The 12,378-nt window shown below is 41.7% G+C and overlaps 1 protein-coding gene across 11 annotated transcripts in view; it reads right to left on the reverse strand.

The window, feature by feature from the left end:
* Window positions 1-12,378, reverse strand: part of DENND2A (DENN domain containing 2A) — a 94,282-nt gene that overhangs the window by 51,058 nt on the left and 30,846 nt on the right. For 8 of the 11 annotated variants that reach the window (XM_081287454.1, XM_081287452.1, XM_081287446.1 and 5 more), the window contains 2 exons: window positions 11,273-11,374; window positions 5,931-7,013 (listed from right to left, as the gene is read on the reverse strand). The exons of 1 other annotated variant lie outside the window; for it this stretch is intronic. In XM_081287454.1, coding sequence (XP_081143580.1) covers window positions 5,931-7,013; window positions 11,273-11,346 — 1,157 coding nt within the window. In that variant the 5' untranslated portion in view covers window positions 11,347-11,374. The remainder of the gene's footprint in view (window positions 1-5,930; window positions 7,014-11,272; window positions 11,375-12,378) is intronic. 2 more of the 11 variants (XM_081287455.1, XM_081287453.1) reach the window with 1 other exon arrangement.

Genomic DNA, 12,378 nt, shown 5'->3' on the forward strand with positions numbered 1-12,378 from the left:
GGACACACCATCTTTGTTGGTTTGTGGTGCTGAGGATCGAACCCGGGCCGCACGCATGCCAGGCGAGCGCGCTACCGCTTGAGCCACATACCCAGCCCCATGGTCTCTGTTTTCCAATGCAACTACTATTTATTTATTTATTTATTATTTTTTTTTTCGAATTTTTTTTTTAATATTTATTTTTTAGTTCTCGGCGGACACAACATCTTTGTTGGTATGTGGTGCTGAGGATCGAACCCGGGCGGCACGCATGCCAGGCGAGCGCGCTACTGCTTGAGCCACATCCCCAGCCCCGCAACTACTATTTAAATAAATGATTTTACTAAGTCAAGTTTCCCAGCTTTCAGAGTAACTTTTGATTTGAACCTCAAATAAACAATTTGCTCCTTTGAAGATTTTAAACGTTTGGATTTTAGCCATGGTAATTCAGTTATCTCATGGACTGACATCCATGTTGACAGAGACAGGCTCATAATGACAGAGAGAGACTGCAGTGAGGCTGGTAAGTTACCTTTAACTGTTAAACCAATGATAGCCGAGCACTGCGGCCCAGCCAGGGAGCTATGGGGAAAACTCGGTCCTACAGAAGGTGAATGATGGGATCAATACTGCAAAATATGACTTGCAGAACACATGACCCAAAAAGCCCATATCCTCAAAAAGTTCTGAAGTCTTACATTAAAGCTCCAAGAAAAAGCTGAATCCATAGCCAAAGCAATCAGTTGATAAGTTGAAATCTTGGCCAATGTAGTTATTTGGTTTCATAAAAATCCAAACATTGTCATATGATCAAATTAAACTAAAATGCAACATTTTAAAATTTAATTTTGTGTGTGTGTTGCTGGGGATTGAACCCACAGCCTTGCGCATACTAGGTGGGTATTCTTCACTGAGCCACATCCTCAGATCTTAAGTTGAAATATTTTGAGTATGTAGATGCATGTGAATTCTGGATGTTGCTTATACTTAGAAATCTTTAAATAACTTTTCTTGTTAAATATTGGCCTAAGGCTTTTCTGCCAAAGTTATTAAAGGTATGCCATAAAGCATACATAACCATGTTAATGTTGCTGTAGGAACCTTATCTTTGGAATTTCCTGACATTTGAGGATTTCTCATTTTCCATTTTAAGACTGAAAGCATGAATCCTTGCATTTAATTTCCTGAGGCTTTAGAGAAATGAAGAAAGAAGAGCAAAGAAAGGGAGAAAGAGGGAGGGAGAAAGGAAGAAGAGAGAAGAGTAGAAAGAAAAGACAAAGAAAAACACATTTTCTCAAACTGAGGATCTGAACCCACTAGTCTGGCTCTTGATGAGGTGTACTAATTGGCCAGTGAAAATAAGCTGGATACAATCTCTAAAGCTCACAGCTTAGCTGTGTAACTCTAAACCCTCAGAACCTCAAAATCCTTAATCATTTCTTTCTCCAGCCTTGGCTTGGCTTTCCTGCCACAGAGAAGGCAGCAAGTCTGCCAAGTGCATGGTCGAAGCTTTTTTTTTTTTTTTTTAAGAGATAGGACCACAAAAAAGAGCATTCTTTACCCTCCTTTTTTAAAGAATAGAAAATGAACATCTTGCCCTAACCACCTCCATTATACTATGTTAAACAAAATGAAAAACCTACAGCCAAAATTCTTAAAACACAGCTGATGCAACCATATTCAAACTGGCCAAGAAAAATTTCATCTTTGGACTGAAACTAAGTAACTTTAGCTGGTTATAAAGAAAATGCTGAAAGACTGAAAACAGCAGATGGTAGCTGAGGGAGAAAAGATAGTGGGAATAACTATTTACCAGGATGATTTGTCTGCCCAAATGAAAGTTTCCAGTTTACCAGAACCAACCTGCCCCTGGGGAGGAGGCCCCTTGGAGGAACAGCCCCAAAATGCCACAAAAGCACTACATGGGAAGTCACAGACCAGGAGCAAGAAAAGTCAGGACACTATCAAGGAAGCTGGGCTTTGGTGCTGGTTTGGGAAAGGATGTAGAACTGGGAGTTGGAGGGCTGGGGTGTAGCTCAGTCAAGCTTAACACACAGGAGCCCCTGGGTTCAATTTCTATCATCAAACCTAGTTCCCCTCCCAAAAAAAAAGAACTGTAGAAGGATTCCAAACATAAAGAAGGAAGCCTCTAAATTCTACATGTCATCAGGGGTAAACCTAAATAGACCCTCTAACTTTATTTGCTGTTAGTTGATTTAAAAATCACCAATTTTAGAGGTCACAAGGTTGGGCAATAAATTATTAGTCTCCCAATAGCTTTTTTTTTTTTCCCCCTACACTCTGACCTGGGGTTATGATGATAATGGTTGCCAAGGTTACCCTTTAGGAATGAATGTGAAGGCCATTTGCTGAAAACAGTGACTCTTCACTTGAGTCCTCAGAGGTTCCACGGTGACTGGAACAGGATGAAAATGCTTGGCATCTGTCTTCATGTTGCACGTGTCTCCTTTGCTGCCCTAACCTTTGGGTCAGATTCTATTCAGTTCTGCATATGGACATGTGACCATCTGAGACATGTTTTATCCAGAGCTATAATGTAGGGTTAACTTGACCTAGACTTGCCCAGTCTCTCTCTTAACCTACTTCAAGGCTGACGACTCTTACCAGTCACCATGACTGGAAATGCCAGACCATGAAATGAGTAAAGAGATGACACCTGAGTTCCTGAAGATCTCCAGCTATTCTGAGAAAAGAAAAGAATTTTCCTCACCTTTATTAGCCTGTCCCTCTCCCTCATTTTTCCTATACTATAACCGCTTACCCCTTGAAGAGAAGAAACTGATTTGTGAGCAAAGCTCCCTCTTCATTCTTTGGCCACTGAATCAACCTTTCTTTTTCCCCAACACTCATCTCTTGGACATTGGATATTTCATGGGATGAGTTTCTAAGTACAGACCTAACATATACTGGTACCAAAGCCTGATAAAGGTAGTACAATAAAGGCCTTTATTGACCAGTCTCCAATATGGAATACTAGTATAAAAACCTTAGAATATCAGCAAATGGGCATGGTGCAGTGGCACATTTCAAGGCCAACCTGGGAAACTTAGCAAGACTGTCTCAAAATCACTGGGATGTAGCTCAGTGACAGAGCAATTCCCTAGAATATGCAGGGCTTGGATTCCAACCTGGTACCAAAAAATAAAAAATAAAAACAAAAATAAATAAAAGGTATTTCTTTAAAGTGTCTTTTAAAAATATAATATACATTATAAATAGTTCCCAGGCCCTCTAATGAGAAAAAAATTTCATTAATAATTGCAAGAAAAAGATAAAACATTTATGAATAAACTCAGCAAATGCACAGAACTGCAATTAAATGCAAGCATATTTTTTGTGTGAAATTTGATAGTGATATAGGGAATATTTTGATAAATACATGCAAGAATTGTCAAGACAGTTTTGAAAAATAATAAGGAAATAAATAGGAGATTTATAATATAATTATTAAAAAACCCTATGAAGTGGATACTATAATTATCACCATTTTACAGATGAGCAAAATGAGACCAATGCAAATTTAGTGGTTTGTACAATGCCACCCAGCTAATAAGTAGCACAACTAGTAAGTACTCTGGTTTTAGAGTCCTCTCTAATACTATATGCTGCATAATACAGTATTATATGCCACCTGGGAACAACCTAAGTGTCCATCATTAGGGGAATGGATAAATAAAATAAGTTTATCAACATGCTAGAAAGAATGTGGTAGTTAAAAAAAGGAAGGTAGTGCTGGATGTGGTGGCACATGCCTGTAATCCCAGTAACTTAGGAGGCTAAGAAAGGGTCACAAGTTTGAGGCCAGCTTCAGCAAGACCCTGTCTCAAAATTATAAATAAAAAAGTCTGGGGATGTAGCTCAGTGGTAAAGCACCTCCGGGTTCAATCCCTGGTACACCTCCCACCCCCCAAAACAGAAAGGTGGTAACACTGAAAGAGCTCAATGATACACTAAATAAAAAATGATATATAGGGGCTCCGGTTATGGCTCAGTGGTAGAGCGCTCGTCTAGCAGTGTGAGGCCCTGGGTTCGATCCTCAGCACCACATAAAAATCATTTTTTTAATTTATAAAAATAAATAAATAAATAAAAAATAAAGGTATTGTTCCAACTACAACTAAAAAATAAATATAAATATTTTAAAAAATGGTATATGCAGCATGATTTCATTTTTAAAAGGAAATAATTTATGTAAATATATAAAATTTTAGAATATGAAACTTATTTTTCCTTGGAAGAGAACATAAGAAGTTATATTATTTGAAGGTAAGAGACTCCTACCTGACAGACCACATTGAGTGGGGGAGTGACATGATCTATATATATTTTTTGGAAGACTCCTCTGACTGCTGAGGGAGGAATATCCTGGGGGTGGGAAACGGATCCAAAGTTATTAAAGGGGTAGCAATGGAGGAGATGTAGTCAGATGCAAGTTAAAGTTCTAAAACCAGAACTGAAGGACTGTGTGAAAGAAAAGATCAAAGAAGACTCCTGGCTCTTTGGTCTAAGAATTAAATGAAGGGCTGGGGATGTGGCTCAAGTGGTAGCGCGCTCGCCTGACATGCGTGCTGCCCGGGTTCGATCCCCAGCACCACATACAAACAAAGATGTTGTGTCTGCCGAAAACTAAAATAAATAAATAAATAAATATATTTAAAAAAAAATAATTAAATGAAAGGTAATGCCATTTAACAAGATGATGATTAGTTTGGGAGGTGGTCTGAATTGGAATATAGGATGGGACATGTTAAATCCCAACTATCACACAACCAAATGTAGACCCAAGCATAAGATGACTACACAAACCTGAAGCTGAGAGGAGTCAGGGCTTGAGATCTAAATTTGGGAATCGTAAGCATGTAATTGACATTAAAGTGATGGAATTGGATGAGATCACTTAAAGGGTGGAGGGAGATGAAGGAGAGAAGTCTGATCCTAGTGTGCTCCTGGTTTGGAGTGTGGGGGCTTAAGAGAAGGAGTGCTATCTTGACTTGTAGAAGGAGAGAAGCCAGAGAAGAGGACTTCCCGGTCAGCAGGGAAGTGGCTGACTCAGAAGCCAAGTGAAGACAGTGATTCAAGATGGCGCAAGTCCTCAAATACCAAGAGGGGTCAATTAAGAAAAGATCAGAGAATTCGCAAATTGGACTTACCAAGATGGAAGTTGCCAGTGGCCTTGGGCAAGAACAGCTTCAGGATGAAGGGTCAAAGCCCAAGAGGAGCGGGTGAGGAAAAGGCAGAAGGCAAAGAAGGAAGGACAGTAAGTACAGATAACTGTTTTGAGAAGTTCTGCTCTAAACCTGATTTCTAGGTTAGTGGGTATCAAATCAATTAGAAATGGACCCCAAATTATGTTTCAAAGCAGGAAAGAAATTGTTTCCAAAGAACAGGTTTTACTTTTAAGCATTAACATACTTTATTATTTAATGTCATTTTCATATTATCATATGATGCATCTGTATATATAAATGAGGAAAATAAGGCTTCAAGAAGTAACTTGTTCAAGGTTACAAAGGTAAACAAGAGGCCAAAGTAGCCCCAGACAATGTGCTTCGCAAGCCCACTCCAAGAAAAAACATGAAAGAGAGTTGGAAGATCCAAGTAGATACCAGGTACTACCAGTTAGAAGACTGCAAATTTCAAACAAATTCTTCACTTACCTCTTAGTCACTGACCAATTATAAGACTTTATCACATTTGAAAGGTAATTTTTAAAAGTAAATACTCTTTTTTTTAGGAGAAGAAACAGAACATGCATGGTAACCACATTTCTAGGTAAATCACCAAACTACCTTATGCTATGAACAGTTTCCAGTAACTCCAAGTGAGATCCTCAACTTAATGTGACATAATTAGGCTGAGAACAGGCAGCTGGAATGGGATCTAAGCTACAGCACAGTCACAAAAAGGGGCACCAGCCAGACAGCACCTACCTGTGGTCAGCACTGGGTCTCTGCCTTCCGGTCCAGAGCCTTCTGTTCACAGAGGCAGGAGGCGGGGAGGAGGGCAGTGGTGGGGGAGGCAAGGAAGGCAGGGGAGGCAGGTTTCTTTTCTCTTTCCTGAAGCCAACGCCTGGGTTCCCATCCTTGTCTCCCTCTCCGGCATGTTTGAACGTTCTCCGGGGTTTGGGCAGGGGGTTGATGAAGGGCTTTGTAGGGGACCCCTCTGTAGCCTCAGAGGTGGGCTCCCTGTCCTCTAGATCCAAGTGGTGGCCCCTGCGGCCAGCTTCTACGCCACCCCGGTGGTTCTCAGGAGGCTGGGGCTCCTCCTCTGCCTTGTGAGGCAGGCAGTGTGGGGAATAGCATGTCCCCGGCAACTGGGGATCCAAGCCCGCTGACCCGTCCTTCAATGCCTGCTCCAGTTTCTTGACCTGCTTCAGCACCGAGAGGTGGTCATTCTGGAAGTGTGGCTTCCAGAGCCTCGGCTCCCGGCCTCTGTTCCCACAGGCCTCTGGTTCCCCTTTGAGATGGCCAAGGTCTGGCCTCCTCTCTATGTCCGGACCCCCAATGTTCACTGCCCCTCTCCACCTCTCACTCTCCAGGCTCTCTGTTTCGGGCCTCATTCCATTCTTACCCTCTGCGACCCGAGTTCTCACGACCTCGATACTACCTCTCTCCAACATGCAGGACGGCCCGTAATCCTCTTGCTCATCCACTAGCCTCCTGGGTGCTGCAGTGGGCAACTCCTTTTTGCCTTCCCACTCAGATATCTTGTCCTTTATGCTAAAAGCCTTGTGCCGGGCTCCAGCTCGGGTGCAAGGGCGCAGGTTCTGGACACCACCTAGCTGCTTCCTCCCAGCCCTGCTGGCTTCGTTGGGGCCAAGGTCTACAGCTGAGCCACTGATGATCATGTCTGAGCTGAACATGTCCATTCTTGCCTCCAGCATGAGGTTATTTAGGCTTTCCAGGGGGTTCCTTCTGAAGGGCGACTCTCGATCAGTCTTGGGGGAAGGAATGTAGGACTGAAAGAGTTGCCTTAGAGGGGCTTCCCCAATCGTTGGACCTTCCACCTTGACCCTGAGTCAGAAAGACAAACACGGGGTGAGGGATTCTTAATTGTGCCTGGCTGATCATGGAGACTGACTAGAACTTAGTTACATGCTAGTTGTAAACCATAAACGTTGAGGTCATCATTTAAAAAAAATTACTTTCATGTTCTCTTGGGCAGACAGCATGGTGGAATAAAAGGCAGCAATTGGGTTTTGGAGTCGGACAGACTTGGATTTGAATCTTAATTCAACCACTAACCATGGGCAACTTAAATTTAAGTCTGCTAAACTTCAGTTTCCTCACCTGTAAAATGGAGACTATAATAACACGCATCTAATGAGGTGGCTATAAACATTTAATGAGCCAGTCCACATAAAGTATCTAGTGTGTTATGAGTATACAATAAATGGTGGGGCTGTTATTGTTTTTCCCTGACAAATAACAAGTAACTCTTTCTTTCTCTTTCTCTCTCCCTCCTTAATTCCCTCCCTCCCTCCTTTTCTTCCTTCCTTCTTTCCTTTCTCTTTCATTTACTTATTTTGTGATGTTGACAACTGAATCCAGGGTCTCACACAAACCAGGCAAGTGCTCTACCATTGAGCCACTCCTAGCCCCTAGAGCAATTTCATGAGGAAAAGATTATATAGTCCAAGTTTTCCTTGAATTTTTTAAAATTTTTTTTAGTTGTTGATAGACATTTTAAAAATTTATTTATTTTTAATGTGGTGCTGAGGATCAAACCCAGTGCCTTGCACATGCTAGGCAAGCACTCTACCACTGAGCCCCAGCCCATCTTTGCTTTCTTTCTTTTTTTAAAAATTTTTAAAAATATTTATTTATTTATTTATTTTTTCATTTTCGGCAGACACAACATCTTTGTTTGTATGTGATGCTGAGGATCGAACCTGGGCCGCACACATGCCAGGCGAGTCACATCCGCAGCCCCATCCTTGCTTTCTTATTCTTTACAATGACTATTTAAAAACTGAAAGAGGCCAGGTATAGTGGTGCACACCTTGTGATCACAGCACCACAGGAGTGTAAGGCAGGAGGATCACAAGTTCAAGGCCAGCCATAGCAACTTAGCAAGACCCTCAGTAACTTAGGGACCCACCTCTCCACCCCCTCACCCCCATCTCAAAATAAAAAATAAAAGGACTGCCAGGCATGGTGGCACATGCCTGTAATACCAGTGGCTCGGGAGGCTGAGGCAGGAGGATAGCAAGTTCAAAGCCAGCCTCAGCAAAAGGCAAGGTGCTAAGAAACTCAGTGACCCTGTCTCTAAGTAAAATATAAAACAAGGCTAGGGATGTGGCTCAGTGGTTGAGCGCCCCTGAGTTCAATTGATACCCAAAAAAATAGAAATAAAAATAAAATGACTGGGGATATGGCTCAGTGGTTAAGTGCCCCTGTTCCATTCCCAAGTACCCAAAAATTGAACAATAAGTCACAAAGCTTTGCTAATTCCGGGCTTGATAACTATCCTGAGTTGAGTGGGTAAAGCCATGATGAGTTAGGTGTACTTGGAATGAGCCTCCTATAGACTGTGAGCACTACTGGGGTGAACTTTCATCAAGGGCAGTGAAAATGCTTTGTTGTTTAGGCCTGTTTTTGCTACTGCTGCTCCCCTGGTACCTAAAACAACACTGGCACAGCAGGTAGCCAATAAATATCTGCTACTTAAATGAATGTCTGCATAAATAGGCAGATCTGAATTTTACACATGGCCTAGAAATGCACTGTCCAGTATACTCGCCACTAGCCACATGTGGATATTTAAACTTAAATCCAATTAAATTAAATTCTGTCCCTTAGTTGCATCAGCCACAAGTCAAGTACTCTCAGTAGCCCCGTGTAGCTAATGGCTCTGTAGTTGGCAGAGCAGAAGAATGAACATCTCCACAATGGCAGACATTGACTATCCCCTAGTCATACACGTGGGGATATAAACCTCCAAGTGTGATCTGAGGAGATTAGATAGTGCCATGAAGATGCTAGAAAATATTTTGAAAGAAAAACATTTTTAAACTCATCTCAGAATATATGTGTTTTGAAATACAAAACATTCTTCCACCAGCAAAGGTTACAAAACCAAACACAGTGATCTTAGAAGTGCTGAAATTAGTGAACATTCATGGACCAGCCTCATGGCACATTTTCTAAATATACATAAATCTGACTGTATAGGGATCCTGAGACTCCATGAAGGTTCACAGTAAGGGATGAATAGTCAGCAGTTTCATGCATGCTGTTACTATAACTGTTCATTCCAAAGACTAACAGTTGTTTATGTAAAAACTTGTCCCTCAATGGAGACACTGGCATACAAATTATGCTGGTGTTCTTGGTTACACAGCATAAATTAGAAACTTGTGAAAATGCAAACACATTTTCCATGGATATGAAAGCAGAATTCCTTATTTAAATAAACAATTAGTATTCATAACAGAGTGCTTACAAAAGAGAAAAACATTTTAAATTGTCCTGTCAACACTAATGACATTAACATGAATTCAGATTTTAGAATCACAATCAGACCATTGCTATTTTACTGAGGGCTCAAAAGGCAGAATCCCTGCTCTTATGATGCCAGAAGCAAGATGTAATGAGAGGACAGACACACAAAAACACAATTAGGGTTAGTGCATGCTTGGTGACAAGTGATGATAGAATATATAACCATCATGCGCTACTGAGCAATATTGAACAGTAGATAAATACATGGGTTTTATAGTCAGTAGAATTTAGGTTTCAGTCTTGCTCCATTTTTTTTTTATTCTTAAAATAGAGTTCTGCAGGGCATAGTGGTATGAGCCTGTAATCCTAGCACCTTGGGAGGCAGGAGGATTAAAAGTTCAAAGTGGGCTGGGGTTGTAGCTCAGGGTAATATGCTTGCCTAGCACATGTGAGCACTGGGTTCAATCCTCAGCACCACATAAAAATAAATAAATAAAGGAAAGGTAATGTGTACATCTACAACTAGAAAACATTTTTAAAAAATATATTACAAAAAAAAAAGAAAGAAAGAAAAGTTCAAAGACTGCCCCAGCAACCTAACGAGACCCTAAGCAACTTAGTGAAACCCTGTCTCAAAATAAAATATAAAAAGGACCAGGGATGTGGCTCAGTGGTTAAGTGCCCCTGGGTTCAACCCCCAGAGAACCAAAAAAAAAAAAAAAGAATCCTATCTCCTTTCTCTAGATTGGAACTTTCTGACTGCAGAGGCCAAACTGATCTTGTTTACTGTTCCTGGTACATAGCAGGCAATCAGTAAATATGTATTCAGTCAATGAATGAATAAATGAATGGCTAAGTTAATATACACAATGTTCCCAGAGTACAGTAGACATTATAAATCTTGATATCAATAGTGGCAATTGTGTCATTATAATCATTCCATTTGTTATATAAGATCCCAAACAGCTGGAGTGACTTGTCAGTCACTGAGGCCCTAGCTGGACTCTGAGAAGGAACACAGCATGGTTTGTCAGAAGCGTTCTTTGAATTTATTAAGCTCAAGCAAAGCAGGCAAAGGTGGTGAAACCATTTCAAGTGTCCCTAAAGACAGTGCCTTTTTCATGTGGTTGTTACACTCAAAAGAGTTTCTAGAGTTCCTGTTTTCAGGATTCTGCTATCCCCAAATGGGCTTGGGTCTGTGGTGCAAGCTGTGACCAGCTCAGTGATTGCCAAATGCTTTGCAGAATGTGCCAGAGTATCAGAGAAAAAGCTCTGGGAGTAGGAAACCAATATGCTGATATATAAGATGGGGAAGACACAGCTGCAAAGATTTAGGGTTCAAAAATAAGTGAAATACTTCCACATCCTAGTACTCAGAAAAATAACCCCCGGCCTGAAGTGCATAATGGTGTCATGTTCTGAAGTCACCACAACATACCGGGCACCAGTCAGACTTCTCTTGACCACTTGGCTTGGGTCTGAGTCTTATTTATTTATTTGTATGTGGTGCTGAGAATCGAACCCAGTGCCTCCTGCATGCAAGGCAAGCGCTCTACCCTTGAGCCATAATCCCAGCCCCTGGTCTGAGTCTTCAGTGCAGTGCAGGGAGATGATTTATGGGAGGCTCACCTGGAGTGACTTGTCAGTCACTGAGGCCCTAGCTGGACTCTGAGAAGGAACACAGCATGGTTTGTCAGAAGCACTCTTTGGATTTAACTGAACCTACTCAGCTCAAGGAAGCGGGGTCAGTGAGGAGGAAAGGTGGTGGAAAAAGGAAGGAGACCAAGAGCAAGCTCTCAGTTGGGGGGGTGTGAGATGGTGGTTCTTACTTGTCAGCCAATCTGTAGCTCAGGTTTGCAGTCTGGCTCTGGCTGCCCTTGGCTGGCCTGCACACTGTCATCATGTCAGCAATGAGAGGAGCTCCAGGTAGCCTGGGGGAACAGGGATGCACACTCAGTGAGCCCTGCCAGCCAGGCCACCCTCCCAGGGAAGCAGATCTCTGGCCCACACTCCACACTATTTATCCCTGACAGATTCCACCCAGGAGTGGGGACAAGAGGAATGTGCCGTTCAAAATTCCCACCCCAGGAGAAACAATGTTGAGACTACCCAGTCTCAGATCCCCTACCAACTTCCTTATATGCATCTTTTAGCCAATGTCATCAACAAATTTAGGAAAACATAGTAGCCTCCCCATATCCAAGGGGGATATGTTCTAAAACCCCTAGTTGATGCCTAAAACTACAGTTACTATGGAACTCTATGTAAACAGTTTTTTCTTTTACCTACATAAAGTTTAATTTAAAATTAGGCACAGTGAGATATTACAAACAATAACTAATAATAAAAGAGAACAATATGTTGTAATAAAATTTATATGAATATCGTCTCTCTCTCAAAATATCTCACTGCACTTACTAGATTTTGGGACCATGGTTGACCAGGTGGGTGACTAAAACCATGGAAAGTGAAAATTGTGGGATGACTGGAACCTTAGAAAGCCAAATTTAAATATAACACAACTAGGTGCTAAGAACCACTGTGATGAGCTAACAGTCCCCAAAGAAGAGTATAAATAAAGCCCACACCAAAATGGAAATCTCTCCACTGGACTACTCTACTCTTCTGGCCTGATGGTTCATGTAAACCCACACCCGCCTTGTCCATGGAGTCCCACCAGGAGAGTGTCTCCCAGCTGCTCTCAACCAAGGAGGAGAAACCCCTGGTCACTAGTCATCTGTCTTGTCCAAGGAAAACTAGGAGGTCATCTTAGCAATCCTAAAAATAAAAAAAAGACCAAGTGGAAGCCAAAGAAGAGGTGTCTTACACTAAATAAACTCAAGTAACTGACTTGCTGATTTCTACAGCAAGTCTCTTGACTCCAACACAGGTAGACATTACTCCGATAGAGGTGGCGAGAAAGATGACATCCACC

This window comes from Spermophilus citellus (genome assembly GCF_964194105.1).
Source record: "Spermophilus citellus genome assembly, chromosome: 3".
Lineage (NCBI taxonomy): Eukaryota > Metazoa > Chordata > Mammalia > Rodentia > Sciuridae > Spermophilus > Spermophilus citellus.